The following is a 25,217-nucleotide window of genomic DNA, read 5'->3' on the forward strand; positions in this document are numbered from 1 at the left end:
AAATTATAAATTATATAACATACACATATTTATATATGAATTCTTCCTTGAGCTGAATAAAGAAAATTGTAAAAGGAAAGAGAGAAATATTTATTATATAGCTAACTAAAAATTCTGTCTTCAACCTTGTTACCCTGAAATTAACTTTTAAAATTATTATGTCAGAACCTCTCCTAAGAAAAATCACCAACTACAAATCAAAAATTGTTTTATTTTAACCACCATATGAAAGAATGCATCAAATCATGAACAATTACCCTTTGATCCAGATATTCCACTGATAGGTATAATTCCCCAAAAAGGTAATTGACAAAAAGATAGGCACTATATATACCAAGATATTTATAGCAGCACTTTTTGTGGTAGTAAAGAACCAGAAACACAAAACAGGTGACTGGAGAATGGCTAAATGAACTGTGGTACGAAATGGAAAGTTACTGGGCTGTAAGAAATGATAAATATTATGTTCCTTAGAGAATGCAGAGAAGCATGGAAAGACTTATATGAACGGATACAAAATAAAGTATGCCGAATCAGAGAAACTATACATACGATGACTACAATAATGTAAATGGGCAAAAAAAACCTCAACACCACTACCCTGAACCTAACCACCATAAAATAATCAAAATTCATGTTGTGAGATTATAAAAAGTGAATTTTCCTGTGGGCCACATTCCAAAGTGCCACCAGAAGCAGATTAAAATGTAATTTGTAAATATATAACAAAATAGATAAAATGCAATAGAACAAAGATAACATTACTATGTGGTTTCCTGAGTAAATGTACAGCCTACAGGGATTCTTATGTATGTTCCATGCTTCTATTTAAGTTTGACAACACTTATCTCACACTATTTGCCTTATAGATGTGGCTACATATCATTAAAACTATTGCCTGAAGGAGAGATTGCTTATTTATTAATTGTAATTTTTTTGGGGGGGGGCAATGAGGGTTAAGTGACTTGCCCAGGGTCACACAGCTAGTAAACATCAAGTGTCTGAGTCCAGATTTGAACTCAGGTCCTCCTGAATCCAGGGAAAGTGCTTTATCCACTGCACCACCTAGCTGTCCCTGAGATTGTTTATTAAAAAAAAAATAACATAAAGAGGGCCTGCTACTTCCCTCCTACAAGGAAAACCCCTGACTTAATCAGGTGATAGCAATGCTGGAATTCACTTTTCATGCAATCACTGGGATATTCATTCCACTCAAAAAGCTGCTTTCCTCTAATTCTGACTGTCATATCTCTCCCCAAAAGAGAAAACATATGCAGTAAGGATATAGTCTCTCTGGAAACTGCTTTTCCTCTCCTAATGTATTTCCTACTCAGTTATTTTTCAATAGGTCACAGGACATGTGAAAGGGGAATGCTTTGGTAATTCCATTGTCAGGACCATTATTTTGTTATTTGATTAGTGTTCTATAAAGCAATATGGCCTCTGGAAAATCCTCCATGATCAGGGTTTAAGAATAGGTACACTAAATCCTTTCTCTAGCTGCGCCTTAATACCTGATGCTTCAGAGGAGAATGATGCTTTAGTAAGGAGTCATGACATAGGACTCAGTGGGATATATCAGCAGACAGAAAGAACTTCAATTCTATAATTTGGATCAGGATCCAGAAAGCCTGGACTCTTATTCTTCCTCCATTATTTGTTAGCTGTATAATCCTGAATAAGTCACTTAACCTTAGTAAGGTCTTACTTGCTTTATCTACAAAATGGAGATAAAAGACCTTACCTGCCATTAGGTAGGGGGCTCTCCCTGATTCACTCCCCAGGTTGCTTTCAGCTCTAAGATTTATAATTGTGTTTCTATAAAAGCTTCCACACTGCCTAAGGAAGAATGGCTTGGAATAAGCCAGTATAGAAAATGTTTGATTTGGGACAGATAAAATATTGTCCTTTGGTTTCTCTCTCTGAATAAAATGGGATTATCTTCTGCTTCTCAAAGGAGGGCAAAGTAGGCATCATTGATACATAACACCATAAAACATTCCTTAAAGGCTAAAAATATGCTTTAAGAAATAGGTTTCAGTATCTTATAACTGTGGATACTAAAAGCACACCATCAACTAAGAACAATTCAGTAGATATTATTGACCACCTACTATGTTTAAGACACTCTGGTGGGTATAAGAGATACAAAGATGAAAAACAACATTGTCCCTGCCCTCAAAGAGCTTACAATCTATTGGGGTGGGGATTTGACACATGCACATATAAGTGTAGTATATTTATACAGCGGTAAGATAGAGGGACAAAGGAGAGACCCAAAGTATAATAGGAAAGCTCGAGGAAGAATTATTTTGGTTAGCAAGACCTAGGAAGGTTTCATGGAAAAGATGACATTTTAATTAAGCTTTGAAGGAAGAGAAAAATTTTAACAGATGAAGATTAGGAGGGAATTCATTTCAGGAGTGGTGGACAGACTGTGTAATTTGTCAGGAGGAAGCAGCACATTATGTTTTCTTAGGGTGGTGGGGTTTTTTGTTATCAAAAGAAAACACCACAGCACTTAAAAGGTTAAAATGATTTTCACATTTCAGTGAAATCTCCAGACTTTACCTTTGTTTCTGCTGCATGGGCTGTTGTCTCATAGCCATATATTGCATGTCCTCTTGTAGTCGATTGAGAGGAGAGTCTGGCTTGACACGAATCCCATAGTAATGGTACTTGGAGTTCCCTCTTCATCAAGAAAAACAACAAACAGAAATATAAATATCAGTAAATATAAAATTAGGCTTATTCCATATCCGCTTAGTTGAAGGCACTACAAAATCAATTACAAGTACAAGGAGCATATAAATTGCACACACATAAAATGGCTGGTCATGTAGGGAGAGGTCAACTCAAATAAAAAAGCATTTAAGCACCTATTATCTTCTACTATTTGTATACATATCAGAGACTGTACAAAAAACAAAGGAAAAAACAATACAGTCCCAATCCTCATGGAGCTTATTATATTCTACTGGGAGCTGGGGCCTGGGGCATAACATATAGACAAATAAATAAATACAAATTACATGCAAAGTAAATATGAAATAATTTTGGCAAGGGAAAGCACCAACAACCAGGGGTCTGCCCAAGTGGTACTTTAGTAATCCTGAGACACTAAAAGAACAAGAGGAAGACCTCTAGAGCATTGAGCAAAAGTCATGTAGGATGAAAGAAAAATACCTAGGGGCTGTAATCTTCCTTGGGAGATGAAGTACCTACACAGATACAGTCACAGATATACCGAAGTACCTGTATATATGAATATATGTGTATATAATATGTAAAATATAAAAGGGATATATAATATCCCTCTTACATTTCACTTAATAGAGTAGCTCTATATACAAAATAAGAATTTCATTCTGACAAATAAAGGTTTTGAATTTTTTTTTATCACATTCTGCCTTTATATTTTCTAAATGGTTCATTCAGAAACTGTGTATGTTCTCTCAAGTTAAATTCAACACACACATTTTATTCCTAGATTGCAAGCTCATTGAGGGCAATGTTTTACCAAAGCCTTGTATTCTCCCCTGCAGCTGGTATTGTGCTATCCACAAGTAAGCACTCATGTTTGCTGGGTCATAGTCTTGTGGTATTAACTTAATTATTTAGAGCTCAGTCATTTTGTTAGGAAATTGGTCATGAGTAGAAATAATGTAATGTAGGATATGTTATTCTTCATTAAAAAGGAAATACTAGTGGGGCAGAATTACCTATAGGTATTACAATAAAAATTAGTTATTGCTCTATCACTTTGGAAAAGTCCTTAACATTTGCATGTCTTATTTATTTCCTGAGGAGGAGTATGGCAGTAAAATAAATACATTGACCTCAAGCTTACAAGATTGTTGTGTGTTAAATCAGCCAATTAAATTTTTTTTAATACAAAGGACTTCATATATGTTAAGAAGAAATTATTTCATCCCTGCTGACTCTCAAACACATTTTTTTAGTCACTGTTTTTTAAATGAATCCATATCTGTTTTGCAGGCTGAATCAGATGTATCACAACAGACACACATGGGGAAATTTCTCTGTGAAAATGGCAAATTTCCACATGGGACAAATGATTTCACAATTTCTTCATTTTCATGAGAAAGCCTGTGTTTGGTGACAAATTTTTGCTTTGAATGGAATTTGTGAATATTTGCAAAAATAACAGTTTTAAGCATGTAAATTCTTGCAATGAGAAAATAGTAGTTTCTAGCAGGTCTAAATATAGTAAGGCATTAGAACTCTTCCCATTTTATCCCTCTTTCATGTAAAGAGAAAAAATCAAAGAGAATTTGTGCTAGATTAAAAAAGAAAAAGTGGAAAGATGCTACTTCCAAATTTAAAGAGTAAGTATGTAATGACTACATACTTGTAAAACTGTTAAAATGGGGATATTATACAGATCTATTAATTTGAAAGCTATATAGTGTATTTGAATACCTTTAAGTAGTCAGCCCCACCCCACCAAAATTAGGAAGCAATCCTAAAGAAAACTTCTAATTAAAATCAGTTTTAGTGTTTTAGCCTTGTAACAAACAAAGTGAGAAGCCAGCTTTATAAACTTTATCAGTCTCTTTTTAAAAAAAGTAAAGAGCAGTGAGGGAGCAGGAGTGGGGATAGAGTAGTATATCTTTCACATGACCTCTTCCCATTCTCCTTGGTTTATTTTTGTCTGTTGTATTAACAAGATGGCACATTCTGCTCCATGGATAGCTTCAGAAAAAATTCATGTAGGATCCAAGAGACAGGGTGAGCTAAATATCAATTTGGCAAAAATATTTTATAAACATTTTAATGTTTTGATTCTGTTTAGGATCAATAGTTTTAGAGAATGTATATTTGCTTTTTTCTGGTTTCTTTTAGTTAGTTGGTATAGTTTTAATTATTTTTTTGGAAAGGAAATTGTTTTATGGCTCTTTCTGCCGTTTGGTAGAAAATGAATATCTTGGCTCATTTTGGCTCATGGTAAAGTGTTGCTCAGAGTGAATCTTGGTTCCAGTCCCTGTAGGGGTAGATTGAGTCTTTCTTGCAGTGGACACATTCAGCAGCATCTCATCTTGATTATTTTTCTTTTTTGCTATGTTAGCTCAGCTATCATAATAATCCAGCATGGAGCTTAACATTTCCATTTGTGAATAAGTTCTTGGTCTATGCCTAGATTTTCTTTCCCCTTCCCTTATTTTAAATATTAATTTTTTAAAAAGGTATAAAGCAAACTGTGTATTTTGAGAGTAAAAATGATAGCAGGGATCACTTGGAAAGTAAGAGTCACAAAAGTAAAAATTTACTCTAGTCAGTGGATTCTACCTCCCAAACTCAAGTTTTCTATCTTTTCTCTTTTTGAGATATTTTCCAGAGTAAATCTGGAACTTTAAAAGTGAAGCATCTACTGAAATCTTTTCTAAGGACAGCATAAGAAAACACTTAAGCAAGCAAGAGTTGTGCAAAGCCAATATTTGTCAAAGTATATAGACCAATATGGCAACAGGTTTCCTGCACACCTCATGCTTGTTTAGCTGTTTTCTTATACTCTAAAAGATACTTACAACAATTCTTTTTGTGATTCTGGACAAGAGATGAGAAAGAAACCAGTCAAAGCCATGAATGTTAACTCCTTCAGTTTGATGAAATTAATCATATGCAAAGTCAGTGGCTTAAAATTTGCTAAATCTTCTGTTCCATGGATTCCTCACTAAAATTCAATTAGCAGCCAAGAAACAAGTTGAATTAAATATCACATTGGCTCATGCTTCGATCCACAGACATTTTGGCATTCTGGTTTTGCTTAGGATTAATGGTTTTAGAAGATACATTGGCTTTGATCTGGTTTACTGAAGAATTGAATTTGTAGTTATCTAAATGCTGCCTGTGCAGGTAAAGTTCGACAGAAGGGGATAATTTTCATATATGCATTTTGTACATAGATATACATAAATGATATATATACATACAAATGGATTTTGTGTATATACATATATACATACAAAATCCACCTAATATATGTATACATATACACACAAAGTTCATCATTCATAGGAATCTCAAAGGCTCATTCTTCTCAGAATAAATTTATAATGAGGTCATTAAGGTTGCTATTTGACTAAGCACATGGAAGAATGTTTACAAGAATACTATGGCACTATGAATCATAACGAATTAAAAACTAAGCTTCACTTGCTAAAATGAATGAACATCCAATTCCTTCATGAAGTAGCTCTATTTTGTCCTTTATATGAGATTCCTAATCAATACAATTTAGCAACCCAGATTTAATCCTTAAGGATGCAATGTGCAAGGGCCAGGAGATGGATTTGGAGTTGAAGGACGGGGGTTTGATCCTGGCTCTGCCTCTGTGACCTCATGTAAGTCACTTCATCTCTCATCTGTAAAAAGAGGGGACTGGTTTAGATGACTCCCGAGGTCCCCTCCAGCACCAAATCTATGATCTTATGAACAATGGAAACATCTATTTCTACCAGAATTGCTATTGTAATGCCTCAGTTACTTGAAAATATATAACATAGGGCAATTATATCGAAAGATCTGGAATTGAGAGAAGTAAAACCAGTTAAGGAGAAGATAGAATATGGCCTGTACAAATCATCTAGTCCAACTCTCTTCTTTTATGAATAAAGGAAATAAATCCCAGAAGAGAGGTAGTGACTTGCTCAAGGTTATACAAATAGGTCTTGGCAGGCCTGGAATTCAAATTCACATTTCCTAACTCCTGATTCCCAGCAATTTCTTCTACACACTGAGTGCCTCATTGATTTCATCACATCATGGTTGCTCAAAATATAAAATATGTATTTACAATGAAGAAAGAAATTGGGAATAACTGTCCAAAAGCTTCATACTTAAATTATTAAAGTTTCTAAGGAATGGGATTTTTGTTTTCCCATTTCACAATAAAAAGGAAAAAAAACACAGTAGAGTAACAGGCTTTTAAAACCCAATCAGTTCCTGCAGCCTTGCAAACAATTCATTTTTATGTGTCCACAAAAGATTTGTTGTTGATTTGCCCTCTCTTTAGAAATTGAATCAAATTAAATCATTACTCCATATTTCTTGCAGAAGAGTGGGCATGTAGACAACAACCTTTTTCTATGGGTTGTTTAATATAATTTTGTAGGAGGCAAAAGACAGACCTTTTCTTTTTAATATATCCATTTTGTTGAGCACCATCAGTAGCATTTTAGAAAGGTTTGTGATATGATGTTTAAGATATCACATGTAAATCTTGTGTTAAATTGTTGATCTTTCTGCCTCTCTCTCTTTGGCTCAGTAACTGACTCTTCTCACTCCTTTCATTACTGTGTCATGAAGAAATCAGCTGGTGAATTCTTTAGTATGAGTTTCTTTAGTAGAGGAGGCACTTCCACCTTTCTGGTCCAGTCATTTTCCACATGGGTAATGTTTAGAACAAACACTTATCTTGTGGAGTTGGTAGTCTCACAAGGACGCCTCTCTGGCCTTCCCTAATTTGTGTACTTGTATTCTCTCCACATACAGGCACACTTTCACATACTTTCACTGCAATAATTTTTGAAAATCCATAATCTTATTTTTTCAGTACTGACCTAGTTCCCAATCTCCTGGTTCGTAGCCCCATGAAAATTGACCTTATGAGTTTTCCAAAGGAGGCAGCATTGACTGGGTCCAGTTTGTGTTCCTGACAGTGTCGTAGGTAATGGTTGTAAAGGGTACTTCTAGGGAGGCTCACACCTTCTGCTGTTTCATAATTGTCCAACAGCCACTGGAGCTATTATAAGTAAGACAAAGTAAACAAAAAGAAACAGCATAATTTACCAAAATATCTACAAGCCACTAAAAGCATTAGAGTGTCACTTCACACACACAAGAAAGTATTTAGAAGCTCTTCTGAAAGCCTTATGATATGATAAGTAGCTCTATTTAAGTGAATTTAGAAGCTTTATATACTGTGGGGTTGAAAATGCTTGGAAATGCCTGTTAAATAGCAGAAGTCATAATACCTGTGACCTCTGACAATGCCTATTTCTCCAAATATTCAAAAGCATGTAGTGACACACTGATTTTCACTGTATTGATTGTTGTTTTGGAGACAAACAGTTACTTCCTTCAGGGAATTCAGGTAATCATATTAACTAGTCATAAATATAATTTTATACCACCATGGAACTGAAAAACCATGTTATCCAGACTGATGGCATGGCACATAATACATCTTTATTGTTGGTTTGTTACAACATACCAACTACCGGCTGTCTTGTATGAGCCCTTATGTTAAGGTTATATTAATTTTTATAGGGTTCTTAATTTACTTGTTTCAAATTACCACAAGGTAACAAAATAATAGCTTTGTTTACTAAGGAAAAACATTCTGAGATGGTAGGAGGGGAAGAAACTCAGTCATTTCTTGCCAGGAGGGAAGAAACTCAGTTAAAGAATATTATACAATGGACACCTATTTATTTATCCATTTTTCTATCTATTTATATATCCATTTGTGATGGGGAAAGTTGTAGTAGTTAAAGATAGTTAATGCAGGTTCAATTCTTTGACTTTTAGGAAGAATGATTCATTAGAACTATTTTGAAACTTCCTATCTCCAAGCAGCATTTTCACAGTGCCATAGAAGGATGATGATTTGTTGACATGGCTATACTTGACATCAATTTAAGTCTTATTGATAGCCCTGGGGTTATGTTTTCTTCTGCCAGAAAATGGAGGAAGAAATAAAAGAAATTCAGATGCACACAATTCTAGCTTCTGAAGTCCTAACAAGGATTACAGTTGTAAAGTAGGAAGGACCAATATTTATTATCACCCCTGTTTTACAGATAGGGAAAATGAAACATAGGGAGTAACTTGCCCAAGGTCACCAAAAGAATACTAGAGCTTTGATCCAGACCCAAGTCTGCTAATTTCTATTCCCTTGCTCTTTCTTCCACAACATGACAGGAAGGCAGCTATTGGACAACTGAGAAGAATTTTGGTGTACTGCTCCACAATTCAATAATTTAATGTGCATGTTTAAGGTGAATCTATACTCTTCCATGTGGATATAGGAGAATTTTTTGAGGTTTCTCTTAAGTTGAATCCTAAATAAGGAAGCCAAGAAGTTGTTAAAGTTGTCACAATTTCAGCTGACTTTCTAAGCACTTCCTCCCTTCCATACTGACATTTTCAGGGATTTGTGATTAAACTTGGAATATAAATTTAAATTCGAAACTAATAGGGTGCTGCTTTCAGAGTTTTAAAAAGAAAACATTCAGTATGATTTTTCCCCCAGGTTTCTTGCCTACAACAGATTTTCTTAGTAGACAATTGTGTTGATTGAATGCCATTTTTATAAGGTTGATGCACATCTAAATATATGTATATATATGTATACACATATACATATATATACACACATTATGCACAAAAATACATATATGACAAGGTTTAGTTTTTGTACAAAATAAACATAATAAAGACAATTCAGGAGACGCATAGGTAAGGTTGATTATTAGGTAATGGTGATAACTAAAATAAGCTCTTTCACCTATAATATCTCATTTGATCATTTCAAAACTCCTATGAGGAAGGTAGGGCAGGAACTGTTACTCCTATTTTACAGATAAGGAAACTAAGGCTCACACAGCTAGTTAGCAACAAGACAAGGACTAGAATCCAAGTCTTCTAATGACAAGTTTGGTGTTTTTTATAGTATAAGAAAGTGCTACAGAGTAGCCTAATCATGAACACATTTCAGGGAACTAGTATATTACAAGGAAGTGCAAAAAGTCTGAATTAAAAACACTTCTAACAGCTTCTGGTCACACATTTATTCTACCATACTGCACTGACAAAAACTCACCTTAGAATCATAGAATCACAGATTTAAGGCTAGAAGGGACATTGGAGGTCATCTAATGCAACCTCTTCATTTTACAAATGCAGAAACTGAGGCCTTAAGTGACTCAACCAACGGTTAGTCAGATAGTAATAGGAATTGGTGGAGTTGGGATTTGAATCCAGTTCTTCTGATTCCAAATCCAGAGTCCCATTTACCATGAGACCTCAGCAAAAAAAAGGCTGGGCTATTACAAGGTCCAAAAAGAAATTATTCTTTCTTATAATTATTTAACAGGTAAAATAATTATTTGGTTATTTAGCATATATCATCCTAATGAAATAGTAACATTTAATCTGTCTGATAGACTCAGAAATGTTTAGATATCTTTTCATGAATATATAGGCCTTTACAAATATGTAAGAGGAAAAAGAAAATTTTGTCAATTTAAAATTTTATTTTGTTATCATTATTACAGGTGTTACTAATAGTTTGAATTACTCATAAAAATTCCTCACTTATAATCATTTTCCCCAAGGCATTTCTAATACTTTTCTAAATGTCATCTGATTGATTCTCTGATAATGAACATATTCATGTTCATCCACATTTTAAATGGCAATAGCAAGAATGTGGCAGATAAGAAGCAATCCTAGTTATTTGAAGTTCAAACTAGCATCTTTTTTCTGGTTTTTGTTTTTTAAATCAAAGATTTTACTTCTAGGACTGAATCTGAATCAGACTTGCCTTAAGTTTTATTTTGGTCCAATTTGTCTCAGATCATCTATATAGTTAACCTGGGCTATCTCCATAGGGTTCAGAAAACTATAGTGAGCAACATTTTTGTTCTCTTTTCAACTGGGTTCCATATATAAGTACAGTTCAGTTGCTTGCTTTTTATTAGTAATTTTTTCTTGGGGGGGGGCAATGAGGGTTAAGTGACTTGCCCAGAGTCACACAGCTAGTAAGTGTCAAGTGTCTGAGGCCAGATTTGAACTCAGGTCCTCCTGAATCCAGGGCCGGTGCTCTATCACACTGTGCCACCTAGCTGCCCCCATTAGTATTCTTTAAATAAATAAAGAAGGTATATCTGCTGTCTGCATAATGATTCATAATGATAGAATATAAATGTAGCAGAGAGGAAAAAGTATTTGATGAGGCAAATCAGGAAACGTAAAAAAGTTAAAAAAAGAAGCTTCCTCAACTGAGTAGTGGCAAATGTAAGACACACATAAAATCAACAGAGGAAAAGGGAAGTTTGATTAAAAAGATTCTAAGACCTATTTTCTGTACAAATTAATAAATGTTTTTAAGGGCAGCCTTAAGGAGTATTACGTCAACGGAAAGGGGGAAAAATGTCAAGAATCCTCAGCAAATTTACAGGGAATAGCTCGGGAAAAAACCAAAAGTTATATATGGGAAGTCTAAAGTCTAAATTCTAAAGAAAGGGTAAATTTTAAAAGGGACTAGGAAAAGTTTAATTGATACAAATGGTTTTATATTCAAAACTGTGTAAATAATTTTTGGGATATGATATTTAAATGGAATACAAAGTACTTTTATTCTTGAAGGAAGCCAAACTAAGATAATCTGCTTAATCCAAGTCAAAAATATATTCTTTTCTATAAACTTCCTTAATTTTGTAGTTGTCTTCTAGCCATATTTAATTACTTGATAGGAAGATGAACTCCTAAAAATTTTATTTGTACTAATTTCATGAACATTTCCTCTTAATTTTCAAATAAGTCTTCTGCAGAAATCAAAAGAAAAGTGACTTTTATGATAATTATAACAAGAAAATTTTATAAAATATTTGATTTACCAGTAATACTGCAAAAGATATTGAGTTAGGATAGTAACAGAAATTCTATTCCATAAAAAACAGATAACCAGTGCTTGTTATTTCATCCTAAACTTTAAAATATATTAGAGTTAAAGACTACATCCACTTAAACAAAACAGAGAATGGTATCCAAATAATTCATAACAAAAACAAGCTTTTGATGGAAAGATTCATATAATTATTAGGTATTGGGAGCTAAAATTATCCACATGAGTGCCTCATTACCAATTCACATTAGCTATGGCCACCAAAGAATTGCCACTACATTGAATATTTAATGGTCAATTAGGTTTTTTCAGTGGTAGTAATAATAATCCCCATAAATAGATTGGATCAACTATATGATAAAACAGAAATGATTGTTCATATGACCAAAAAACTATTGATCATTGCAACTTGATTATTCTTCTGATATATGTATAACATGCATAAAATACATATATGTATACACACATACAAATCTGTATACTTATACATGAATATTGTGACATCCAGAGACTACATGTATATTATAGAGACTATATATCTCTATATCTGTCTAGTCTCTTGATATGTAGTTGCCACCTAAGAGTAGATTTGCATGTCCTTCAAAGTACATTTCTATAGTTTCTAATTCCATTTTCTTCCTTCATTACATAATAAATGACAAACTCTTGGCAATTTGTTTCCTTTTTTTGTGGGGCAATGAAGGTTAAGTGACTTGCCCAGGGTCACACAGCTAGTAAGTGTCACATGTCTGAGGCCATATTTGAACTCAGGTCCTCCTGAATCTAGGGCCAGTGCATTATCCATTGTACCACCTAGCTGCCCCCTTGGCAATTTGTTTCTAACTGGGATTTGGTTACAGTCATGTGGATTCCCCGCCCCCCCCCCCCCCCGCCGCCCACATTCACTAACTGTTATTTTGTTGAATATTTTTTTCCTTCCATTAATCTTTACTTCCATTTAACCTTTTTTTTTTAATAATATGGAAGAGCTACTTTTCATTTCTTTTGTGTCATATATGCTCACTACAGAGATGAGGAGGGTGGAATGAGAGCAGGTGGCACAGTTCCTACCAAAAACAGGGAAGGAGACCTTGCTGTTGGCTTTCTTCCCCTCACATTTGACAATCCCAGAAAATTATTAGAAAGGGAAGGGGTGAGAAAGTTGAGGTAAAGAGAACAGTTGTCAGAGGTTTGGGAACTATCAAGTAATGATTCAAGATTTAGCAGTAGATAGTAATCTACTTCTTGGAGATGCCTATTTTTTAAAATGTACAATCAGTATCCACAAACATTATAAAATTGCAAATTGGGTCTTTGGGCTCCAAAATATAATTTATAAAAGTTTTTATTTTATTTTGAGAGTAACATGAGCAGTCAAGGGATTGCTTCAAATCATTAATCCAGGAATTAGAGTCTGTTGTGTTAATACAAACAATTTCAGAGATACCTAGAGGTATATCTGAGATCTCTAAATATATTTTTCTTACATTAATTTTTACTTTAAATAGAACATAGTCATAAAATGAAGATCATATATTAGAGCTGGACAAGACCTTGGAGTCCTATTCCTCATTTTACACATTTGGATACTGAGCTACAGAAAGAATATACAAGATCACAGAGTTAGTAAGAAGCAGAGTATGGATTTCAATACTAGACTGCTCTCCAAATCCAAATATTTCACCCTGCCTTCCTTTTTATTATTTTTCTGGGAAACTACATTTTAATTCTTTGGGCTTTTTTCCCCTTTAAAAAACACCACTAAACTTCTTTGTTTATGGAATTGTACAAATGTATTTTAAATTAGTTATTTATAAGTATGATTTAAAAGCTCATAAAATATGTTTAAGAACCTTTAACCTTTAGCTTGGTTTATAAAAACCTGGTTTTTCTGCTAATGAACAGACAAGCATATCTAAGCATGGAAACCAAGATAATTACATCTTGCAACCTTTGCATTTAATCTGTGCTAATCAGGATAGATTAAGGAAGGTGAAAATTTCCTATTTTTCCCAAAGGGAAATACTGATTGACAAATAAAAAAATTGCATTTCCCAATTAACTTCTAAGTGTAACATTTGGGACTTTTTTTCCAGATGGATTATAACCTATTAGGATTCATTTTCAGTGCAGTTTACTAATGATATGCATTTTGACAGACCTTATTTCAGTCATAACTTATATTTACAATGTTGGCATAGCAAAGTCAAAGAGGAACATAAAACAAAGATTTTTGCTTTAGGGTAGATATATTTCAGCAGCAAAAGGCATGAGATGATCATTTGCTGAATTACAAATAGGAAAGAAAATAAATGCCCTTGAGGCCTTTTACAATTTAAATGAAATTTTATGATATCTACAATTCAAAAAAATTAGTGCAAATTATGACAAATTTAAACCAATTTCAAGTATGCATTTCACAATCTACATTGTCCACACATTGGCAAAAAAATTATTATTTGCAAAGCTGAATTATTTACAACTAAGAATAAATATAAAAATATGCAAAACAGTAAAGCTGCCTTTAGTTTTGATAAAATGCTATTTAGGCAGATTGCAAATCACTTAGCCACATGATCTTTGTAGTAAAAAAAATGAGAAACTAAATTAGGAGTGAAATAAAAATCCATTAAAATAATGAAACCATTTGAAGGTCAGGACTCTTTAATGCCAAGCAATAAGACAGTAACCTGGGAAACTATGACAAAGATAACTACGAGTTAAAAGGATTTTTTTTAACCAGTGGAGATCTCTTAATCATAAATTATACTTGTAATGGACTTATATGTTTTGAAAACAAAAAGCTGATCTATTCAGTAAACTATATATGTAGTAAGTGGGGAACAGTCTGTATGACCATACATTAATCCTTTTATTCACATAGAATACAAGGTAGTGAACCTTTCAGCACTATACTTGAATGAACTTGAGTATAAGAGAGATATATTATTCTAATGAAAGAACACAAAAGAGGTTTGGTTGCATGAGTCGCATCCTATATTAAAATAGATGTCCCTCTCCTCTCCACTTCCTCCCCCCAGCTCTATTTCTTATATATTAGACCAAAGACTACAGAGAGCAACAAAATTTAGAATTCCTCAATAGTATCAAAGAGTAACATTTAACATTACTAAGCTCAATAAGGTACTATGTATACTATATATATATATATATACACACACATATATACATATATATATATATATATATATATTATATAACCTTGCACAGGATGAGTTAGTCAGGTTCTATACATGGTCCCATTTTATATGATATTTCAACATAGCATTATGAAATAGCAATACTCAAGGACCTCATTTCAATGCACATGTCAAAGTAGGGATAAAGATGGTTAACTGTCTATCCCATTCTCATTCTACTTTAAAAATAGAGGTTAAAAGAAGTGATCAGGAAGCTAGTAAAATTCTAGTGTGATGAAGAGGGTGGGTTATTTTATTTAGGCAGATTATACCTCATTATCTAGGTCACGGGGTTTTAATCTGGGGTCTGCAAACTAAGAAATGTTTTTATTTTTATTTAATTTTTTGGTGAGGCAATTGGGGTTAAGTGACTTGCCTAGGGTCACACAGCTAGCAAGTGTTAAGTGTCTGAGGTCGGATTTGAACTCAGGTCCTCCTGACTCCAGGGCCAGTTCTCTATCCACTGTACCACCTAGCTGCCCCAGAAATGTTTTTAATCACTATATTTCAATACGATTGGTTTCCTTTGTAATCCTATGTAGTTTTTAAAAATGCATTTATTAAACATTCTGAGAAAGGATCAATAGATTTCACCAGACTGCCAAGGTGTCCACAACATAAAAAAGGCTAAGAACTCTTCATTTAGTACTTTCTAAGCAGTCTTCCAAAGTACAGATGCAGATGGTCCTTTAATCACAAACAATGAATTTACAAATGATTCTGTCCCCTCCCTTTGTTAGTCAGAGAATTCTCTCTATAACAGGGGTTTTTAACCTAGAGTCCAAAGACACCCAATAGGTTTGTGGATAGATTTCAGAGGGTCTATCAACTTAGTTGGTTAAAAAAATACACCTTTATTTTCATGAACCTTTGGTTTCCTTTGTAATCCTACATATTTTATGCATTAAAAAAACCCAAACTATTCTGAAAAGGAGTCCATAGGTTTCACCTGACTGCTGAAGGGATCATAACACTGCCTTGTTGGTACTTCCCTCCACTGAAAGGAATCCCTGACAGAGCTGTCCTAACTTGTATATTTCCACTTCCAGGTGCTAGAATCCAAGATTAAGACTTGTCAGTGTAATTTTTCTTATTATTAGTGTTGATATGGAATAGAGGGCAGAAGTACTCTCTTGTTGCTAGAGTTATGGTAGAGAGAGATTAATTCTTTTTTTTTTTTTTTTTTTTTAGTGAGGCAATTGGGGTTAAGTGAGTTGCCCAGGGTCACACAGCTAGTAAGTGTTAAGTGTCTGACGCTGGATTTAAACTCAGGTACTCCTGACTCCAGGGCCGGTGCTCTGTCCACTGAGCGAGCCATCTAGCTGCCCCGAGAGATTCATTCTTGTAACATGGTCCACACTAGTTAAAATAGTGAAACTGTAATTTGGTTCTAATTCTGTAGTTCAGCTATACTATGTATTAAATGATCATTTGCAATGTAGGACTAAGTTTAGGAATCTAAATCACTACTTACAGCATTGTTTAGATGGAGAAATGTGTTCTATATCCAAAGAACCAATTCACAAAGTTTTGGAACACTTTCTGTTCTTAAATTGGGGACTGTCTATATTTGAATCATTATAATTTCCATTAATTTATATGGGGCACACATTGCTTGATTTAAAGAAAAACAACAACTTGAATATTCAAGTACTTTGTTATGGTGCTAATTCAGAGTTGGGATTTCCCTTTAAAAAACCCTACAAACCATCATATGCCAAAAAATGAAGTTGTAACATCTTCAAATAATCACAAAATATTATAAAAATTCTAAATTTTTTGAAAATGACTTGAAACTCACTTATAATTGGTTGCTTCTATAAGTCAGGATGGAAAACTATGTTGGAGGTTATTGGTGTTCAGATGACAAAGGGCTGATTCACAACTGTTGTGACATTCCTTAGGATCTGATTCAAAGGTGATTTACAAAAATATAGTCAGCAGCATATTAAATAAAAAGTTTTCAAAATAAAATATACCATTTCCTTTTTCAGTAGAGGGATAAAAACATGACGATGAATCAAAATGTGGCAATAATTTTCATTTGAAAAGTTTAATTTCATGGGTTGCTGTGGAATTAAGTTTAATCTTTAAAAGGAGGTGGGCTGGTCAGGATGTCTCAAGTGTGACTGATAAGAGTTGGACAATCTGAGTGGTGGATTAATATCTACTGAATATTCGAATAACCAGATGAATGACTACATGGAATAAAAAGGTGTGGGGAATGGTGGGGTCTGCACCAGGTGAGGAAGTAACCATGCAAATTATTAAGATCACAGAGTAAAGAGGCAAACAATGGATACAGAGAAATAGTTCTATAAATTAAGAATGTTAGCAGACTCACATTCAAGTCTGCATCTCTGAGTTTCTCTTAACTCAGCCAGCTGGTCCTTTGCACAAGTTCTAGCTGATTTCTAAGTGCTAAAGGTATCATAGAAACTTTTGTGAATTTAATTATTTTTGTGCTGAATGGAATATTTCTAGAGAAAAAATTTGGAAACAATTAAATTTCATGGAGGTGGAATTTTACTTTAATAAGCTTTGGTTCTTATGACATGAAGACAAGTAGTTCATCTCTAGGGTTACCTTTAACTTTATGTCCTACCATCTATTCTATTTACTGAGAAATAATCTCTTATTACCATACGGAAAATAGCCTAGGGAGCAATATCATGGAAAAGAGAACTGGGTTTGATGACAGGACCTGGGTTTGAACAGAGCCATGGTTACTTCTAACCTGTATGACCTTGCCCAAGTCATTTGAAATCACAGGACTACAGATCTAGAGTTGGAAGGAAACCTGAGAGGACATCTAGCCCAATCCCCTTATTTTACAGTTAAGGAGACTGAGACAAAGGGAGAATAAATGACTTTTGTCCAAGGGCACACATGTAGTGAGCATTAGAGGATAGATTTAAACCTTGATTCTCTCTCTAGAGCCAGTGTTCTTATCCTGGGCCTCAGTTTTCCATATAGAAAACGAGAGAATTGGAACACATGATTTCCAAGGCATCTTTCATCTTTATCCTATGATTCTATGGCCAACTTTCTGTCACCGGAGCCATAGATGAGGTGACAGAGAGGATACCTTTCTATGGAAATTGATTAATTGGGGGAACTAATATCTTGCTACATAAAACAGTTTCCTTAAGTCAAGATCCTTAGTCAGAGAAAAAACCTGAGTTCATCACCCACTTAAAAAAAATCAGTAAACCTAAATTTATGTTATATATCTTTTTATATATAATAAAGAATACCAGTGAGTTAATTTACTGAACTTCAAAAAGTTAATGGTTTTCAAAATCTTTTCACTAGACATTTTCCACTCAATTGAAAACCAATTAAGTTTACAAAGTCTATAATACCTTTAGCAGTTGGGTATCACTTAGAATTTGTACAAAGGACCAATTCAGATTTTCTTAAACATATTTAAAATTAGGAGTATCATTAATCTCCAAGGGGCAAAAAAAGAGTGGTTTTATTATTACAAGGTTGGGAACATTTTGAAGATCACTCATTAAATAGAGGTGCTTCTATTAGGGCACCTGTCTGTGAATGGTTATACCTGTAACTGATAAATAGCATATGTCTACACTGAGAATTCTACTTTAGGCATGATTATAAGTAAACTTAACAAATTTGAGGATATCATAGGTATGACTTAGGAGAGAAAAAATTATCAGTGCATTTGCAAGTATTTATAACCATTGTTTCCATACACTAAGAAAGCCTCTGGCACTGAAAAACAGCATGAATGATTTTTCCATACTAGGTAATAAACAATCTGAAGACACAGAGTGAGAAACATTTGTCTGCTGTTTATGCTGCTTCATTCACACCTTCATTAACATTAATTATTTCTTCATGAATTCTACAAGAGAAAATTTCAAAAACAACATATTTGAAAAATTTAAACAAACCAACAGTTAAAAACACAAATATGCTCTCATACCTACATTATTGTTTATTAAAACTCCCAAATGAAAAAGGTAATAAAATAGAATTAAAACTTAAACATATGCAGTGTCACAAATACAAATTAACCAAGTAAAAATAAAATCTCAATGGAATTTTACTGTGGGACAAAGAACCTAAACATTTTCAGAGTTAAAAGTTAACACAGAATTTTGATTGATTCTCATGTTCCTCTACATTTTTTTTTCACAAGGACAATGAAAACTCCACAAATTTTACTTCACAGGGCCAAAACACAAATGGTTTATGCTTATCTTCCTCTCTGCTAATAGTTTATTGTAAATTGCCCTTAACATAACGATATACAGGTACGAATTTCAACGAAAATACAAGAACAATTATCTTATGTAGAATGACATTTTTTCATTTAAATCCCCACAAAGGGACACTGTACATACATAACCAACATGTCAAGATGACATCAAAAAGAGAGGAACCACAGAATATATACTATCATTTTTCCTCCATGTTTATATCACTTTTACCAAATTATTTCTTCTAAATTAGTCATTATCTATATCTCCTAACCTGTTTATTATGAACTGTTGCCCCATTCACCTTAAGACAACTTAAAACTTTCTCATCTAAACAGAGCTACAGAAGAACAAATTAAGAGAGTTACTATAGTTTTGGAATATTAACTAAAAACTTCCAGAATTATTTTTTCTTTTATCTTCATTCAGTTCATAGAATGAATGTCAATTTCACATTAAGAGGTGTTCCAATACCACCTGCTATAGCCTTTGCATATAAAACAAAGTTATAACATTCACAAAATGAAACTATACTAAATCGAGTTATCCAAATGATCAAAACCACATAAGGAAAGTTTAATGATCCTTTTCCCTTTCTCTTCTCTTTCCTTTCCTTCCTTCCTTCCTAACTTCTATATTACAATATAGGGATGGGTTTTTTAAGTCAGAGATTGGGGAAAAGAAGAAAAGCGGAATGACTTTAATCTTAAATAACTTTTCCCCTGAATTTAGGATATCTGTATTATATAATCAAAAGGGAGAACTTCCTTTCCTAAAAATTTATTGCTATAAATTTAACAAAATGTCCATTTAAAATAAACTTTTTCTATCCATATTAAGAAATTTATTTAATCTATTCAGAAAACACCTTCTAAAAGCATTTTAAAGCACTACATGTGAATAGATTACAAAAATGCAAGTATAAATAAAATTTCACATAAAATGAGTAGTTTATTAATTTATAAAACTTGTTTCACTCCTTTCTACACTTACCAGGGTCACAGTTAAGTCATAGCTGATAACAATGGGCACTAATGACCTGAAAAAATATAATTCTCGTTCTATTTTCTCAGATTTAATTCAAAATATGACATTCTCATACTCTTCCTTTCTTTATCTTACTTCTTTGGGCCCTGAACCTTTGAGGCTATACAAATGTACAGAGATGTCTGACAGCACCTTACTTGCATCTCTGTGCCATTTAAAAATATTTTGTTGTTAGCTCTACTATTAAGCTGCTTTAAAAATGAATCATTACTTATATATGCAAGTAGAAAGTTGATTATCTACTTACACCATAAACTGATGTAAGTTTATATGTTTTCTCTATGATAAATTGACATCAAACAAAAGATTTTCAAATTCCCCACTATCTAGTTTTACAAATAAGAATAAAGTTGTTAAATTTAAAATGTGTTAAGTTTTTATCCAAAAAGTTTTATCAAAGCCTAATTAAGAGATCCCAAGACCTCTACTTTTGAGATACTTTGCTAAGCCAAGAATGAGGTAGAGATTGTAAGTGGCTGAGAAAGGAAGGTTAAGAAGCAAAATAAATAAAACAAGCATTTAGAGGCAAGCTAAACATGCAGAACAAGCAAAGAGATTAGTTTACATGAAGAAGAGGCAACTTACATGGCTGTTGAGAAGAGAGCTTCTGTGAGTGGACAGACCGTCAGACTTTTGCAGCGTCTCAATCGCCATTTCAATCTGATAATAGATGTCATTAAAAAAAGGGCTCAAGACAAGATAGTAATAAAAGGCTGACCAGAGAAATTTTGATAGGTTTGTTCAAGTTCAATTTTTTTCTTCAAAGTTGGCTAATGAATAGATTTCATTTTTTTTAAGTATTTTTTTCCTCCTCCCTCCACCCCTACCCCATTCCTATCGAATGATAAGCCCCCTCACAAAAAGCAGCTACTGCGAACATTCTCTAATTGCAGTCAGAACATAGTCCTGAGAACTCCAGCAGTTTTTTCCAAGGTTATGGGAAAAACATTCTTGACTTTCACAATTCAAAGACACAGATGTGGAACAGAAACTACTCTCTCTTTCTGTATCCTCCCACCAAGAGAGTATTCAATATTTGTTCTTTTCTGCCATGAAAGGGAAATGTTATTGCAGATCCTTCATTTAATGTATTATAGTATTTTAATGCTAATGTGCAAAGACATCTTTGCAACTGTTCAAAGAGATACTCCACCCACCCCTTTTGTTTTTGCCTTGCATGAAAACTGAAGCTTTACTTGGATTCTTCTAAAGTATCATTAGCATGAAGTAATATGCTATAACTGTATCACGTCTTATCCTACAGAATACATATATATATATATATACATACATATATATATATCTCATCCTATCATGCAGTGATAGTGATAGAGACATAAGAAATGACAGTAGAAATGAGATATAAAAGAAAAACAATTTAGAGCCAACAGAGACAGGGCAATCACAGAAACTGCCTTACCATTTGAACTCATTGCAACATTAACTAGAAATCAATTTGTCATATAATAGGTAAGAATAAATATGACTTTTTGTCTGGGTAAATTCACTGTCTTTTATCTAGTGATATTCCTGAGTGACTTCTACCTCCTGCTTTAAGTAAAACCAGTTACAGAATGTTAAGTGTAATTAAGAAGGAAAAACCAAATTCATCTTTGTAGCAATCTGATCAAATTTAAGGTTGGAATCAGGAAGAGATGGGTTTAAGTTCTGCCCCTGATACATACTAGCTATGTGACTACTTCCATTACTTAATCTTTCAGTGGCATAAACTATGCTGAAAGACTATATGATAAGAAAGGGGCTGCTGATGGGTGGGTTTGGAGGAGTTCCCATATCTCAAAAGTCCTGATGAAATCACAGATCTGCCCCTAAATTCCCCATGATAAACAGGTATGGCAAATACTTTAATGATAATTTGTATAAATGAGATTGAATTAGATGATTCACTTGATCATACACTGGAAACAACAAAATGCGACAAAATATATGCTATTATGATGTTGATACTTTTTGTATTTTTTGTATTATTTTGAATATAGAAATGGAGCATATTTTGGAATTCTAATAAATTTCTTGTGAAAATATGTGGAATGACAGACAATAGAATAATATCAAGGTTTTATTTTCTCTTTGAAATCTCTAGGGTAAGTACTTAAGGGGGTCCTGGTAGCATTTTCATTCTCTCAACTGACTATCTACCCATCTATAAACTGGCCAACTGTACCAAATTCTTTAATAAACCTTGATATAATATTAACATGCAAGAAAAAGGAATTTGATGTAGATAACTTTGTTTTATCTGTAATAAATCAATGACAGCAAGATTTTGCTTTAAAGACCTCAAGTTAGGGGAAACCTAATTGTGGTAGGTAGCAGAGGCTTTATTTTGCAGATGAATATACTGAAGTTGAGAGAGGATAGTTATTTGAATATAGTTACACAACTAGTAAATCTTGAAGTTAGCATTCAAAATGAAGTCTATTTTGATTTCAAGGCTAGCTATGATTTCCACTATGCTATACCTCTGTAAGCATTTCTGTTGTCCCATTAAGAAGGGCTTCTTAAATTTCTTTTTCTACTAGTGACCCCTTTTTTCCTGAGAAATTTTTTATGTAACCATGGGTATAGAGGTATATAAAATAGGTATAAATAACCTTTTTACTGATGCTAAATTTTTTGTGACCCCCACTTTCAGTTACATGATCCCATATGGGGTCATGACCCACAGTTTAAGAAGTTCCACAGTTTAAGAAGTTCCTGGATCACTGTTCTCATTCTAGGCTCCACTTTTACAAAGATAAATAAAAGATGCCTAATGGTTTATCCACGTTACATTAACCAAAAGGGAAAACCAAGCCATATTTTTGAGATACATCAATTTTATTCCTATATATCAAAAGCTTGTTATTAAAAATAATAGATCAAAGATTAAAAAACAAAAAATATAGATCAATTGTTTTAAACATGAGAAGTAAACATCCTTTATGCCTATTTATATGAATTTCAACACATGAAGTGTTCATTGCAAGTTACTACTCAGGTTTGTTTGAGCATTTTTTTTGTTTATTCCTATGATATAGTTGTATATATTTTTTCTTTCATAGTCATAGTTTTTCCTGTGATCTGGTTGTTTTCTTTAATTCACATTATTTCATTTATATATAGGTCTTCCCAGATTTCTTTATATATCTCATAATTATAAATGTTACTCTCATTATATACTTCCATTATATTGATAGAGATTTATTCAATTATTTCTCATTTGTGCCCAGTTGAGTTGTTTCCTTTCCATATCCCTAATCTCCCTGTTTCCCCTCCCATTGTGTTCTATGTAACACCCTCCTATCGTTAAGAAAGAGCCTGTCCTTTCTCTCAGACTCTCAATCATAGAAAACTGGCTCCTCTTAGAAGATACTGCAACCTTGCCCACTCTCTCCCAAACAGAATTCTTCCTCTCTTATGCTCCAGGAGGAGGAGGAAATCTACTGCTTGCTCCTCCCTGCCACCCAAATATGGCCTCTAGTCCTTGGACTTTTTTCTCTCCCAAGATATCAACTACCTTCCGACTGGACTCACTTCTTTGTCCAGCAAAGGTCTTACAGGGTCAACAATTTCAGTGGTGCACTCCTAGAAATCTCTAACTCCCTAGATTTTCCCCTGCTTTCACTTAAACGTGAACAAGCTTCTATTTTTACCATGAAAAATACTGAGTCCAAAGATATCTGTTACAATCATATATTTCTATTTACTCTAAAACATAAGTGAAAATTCAACACAAAGATTTTAAAATGCTCCTGGATATAAATGTACTTAACACCAAATGACATTTCACAGTATTATGAACTACCACATTGAAAGGAATCACAGATGAAATGATCAGGTGGTTTCTTTCTTAGGATTTCCTAGGATATTCCTTCCCAGACAGGTGGAGAATTCACTCATGATCAGGCCTGTTAAGTCAAAGAATGACCAGCCCCAAAGTTTATGCTGCTGTTCACATATATTCCTCTGTAGGGAAATGTACTGATCTAGAAATATGGTGTAAGATTCTGGCTGCATGCTATGAAAGTGATTAAACAACTAGGGGACCAAGTAGATCTTAAAACTGATATTGATTCAAGGTAGTTACTGGCCGACTTGCAAAAAGAAGGGCTTCACTTCTCGTTCAAAGTGCCTGTCACTGTGAAAAGAAGTTCCCTGGAAGGGAGGAAACTTAGTTATTAAAATTCACATCAACACATTTTCTCTACTTCATGTAAAGGACTCATCTTAACTCTGTGAAATATTATGAGGGGCAGAAGGATAACCAAGAAATATTAATGAAATGTACCCCTCCCGCCCATCAATCTCTTGTACCTCAGACTCCTTGGATATCCGCAAATATTGCTAATAATCTCTCCCCTCCTCAAATCCCCTTGTATTTACTTAAGTTGCAACTGCCCAGTGTGATATCAGCTCTGTCTGGGAAATTTCTTTTGAAATTTCTAAGATAGTAGTCTTAGTATAAACAGAATAAATGACAGACATTCACTAAATTCTTTTTTTTTTCAGGGCAATGAGGGTTAAGTGATTTGCCCAGGGTCATACAGCTAGTAAGTGCCAAGTGTCTGAGAACAGATTTGACCTCAGGTCCTCCTGAATCCAGTGCTTTATCCACTGCACCAACCTAGCTGCCCCCTCACTAAATTCTTAATGAATTGATCAAACTAACAAAATATTATTCTCTGACCTTAAAGAACTTACCATCTAGAAGAACACACAAAACACAAATAAACATAATAGTAGGTAATAATTGGAACACCAAATAATTATCTACTATAAGTGCTGGAGGAGACTTACGAACCATCATAGGCCACTGGATCCTATTTATACTTTTTATGGACTCTTTGAAATCTGCTGTCCCAGAATCTAAGGTACATTTTAGCCTAATTCTGATTTTCCTTTGCCCCTTCATGAACTCTCTGATGGAATGGTCATTTACATTCAAGATTTCTGCCATTTCTATTTCAGTAACCAGATCTTCCTTTCTGGTCAGAATCAGATTTAGAACAGCAGTTCCCCTTGTCACTTCTTCCGATTGGAAGGACAGAATTAGCATTAAGATAAATCAGGAATTTCTCAGTGGCT

At 33.7% G+C, this 25,217-nt stretch overlaps 1 protein-coding gene across 3 annotated transcripts in view; it reads right to left on the reverse strand.

Moving 5' to 3' along the window:
* RFX3 (regulatory factor X3) overlaps positions 1–25,217 on the reverse strand; it is a 327,432-nt gene that overhangs the window by 68,499 nt on the left and 233,716 nt on the right. For 2 of the 3 annotated variants that reach the window (XM_043976079.1, XM_043976080.1), the window contains 3 exons: positions 20,715–20,789; positions 7,584–7,765; positions 2,572–2,691 (listed from right to left, as the gene is read on the reverse strand). In XM_043976079.1, the coding sequence (XP_043832014.1) occupies positions 2,572–2,691; positions 7,584–7,765; positions 20,715–20,789 (377 nt within the window). The remainder of the gene's footprint in view (positions 1–2,571; positions 2,692–7,583; positions 7,766–20,714; positions 20,790–25,217) is intronic. The other variant, XM_043976081.1, reaches the window with a different exon arrangement.

This window comes from Dromiciops gliroides, chromosome 1, assembly GCF_019393635.1.
Source record: "Dromiciops gliroides isolate mDroGli1 chromosome 1, mDroGli1.pri, whole genome shotgun sequence".
NCBI classification, from domain to species: domain Eukaryota; kingdom Metazoa; phylum Chordata; class Mammalia; order Microbiotheria; family Microbiotheriidae; genus Dromiciops; species Dromiciops gliroides.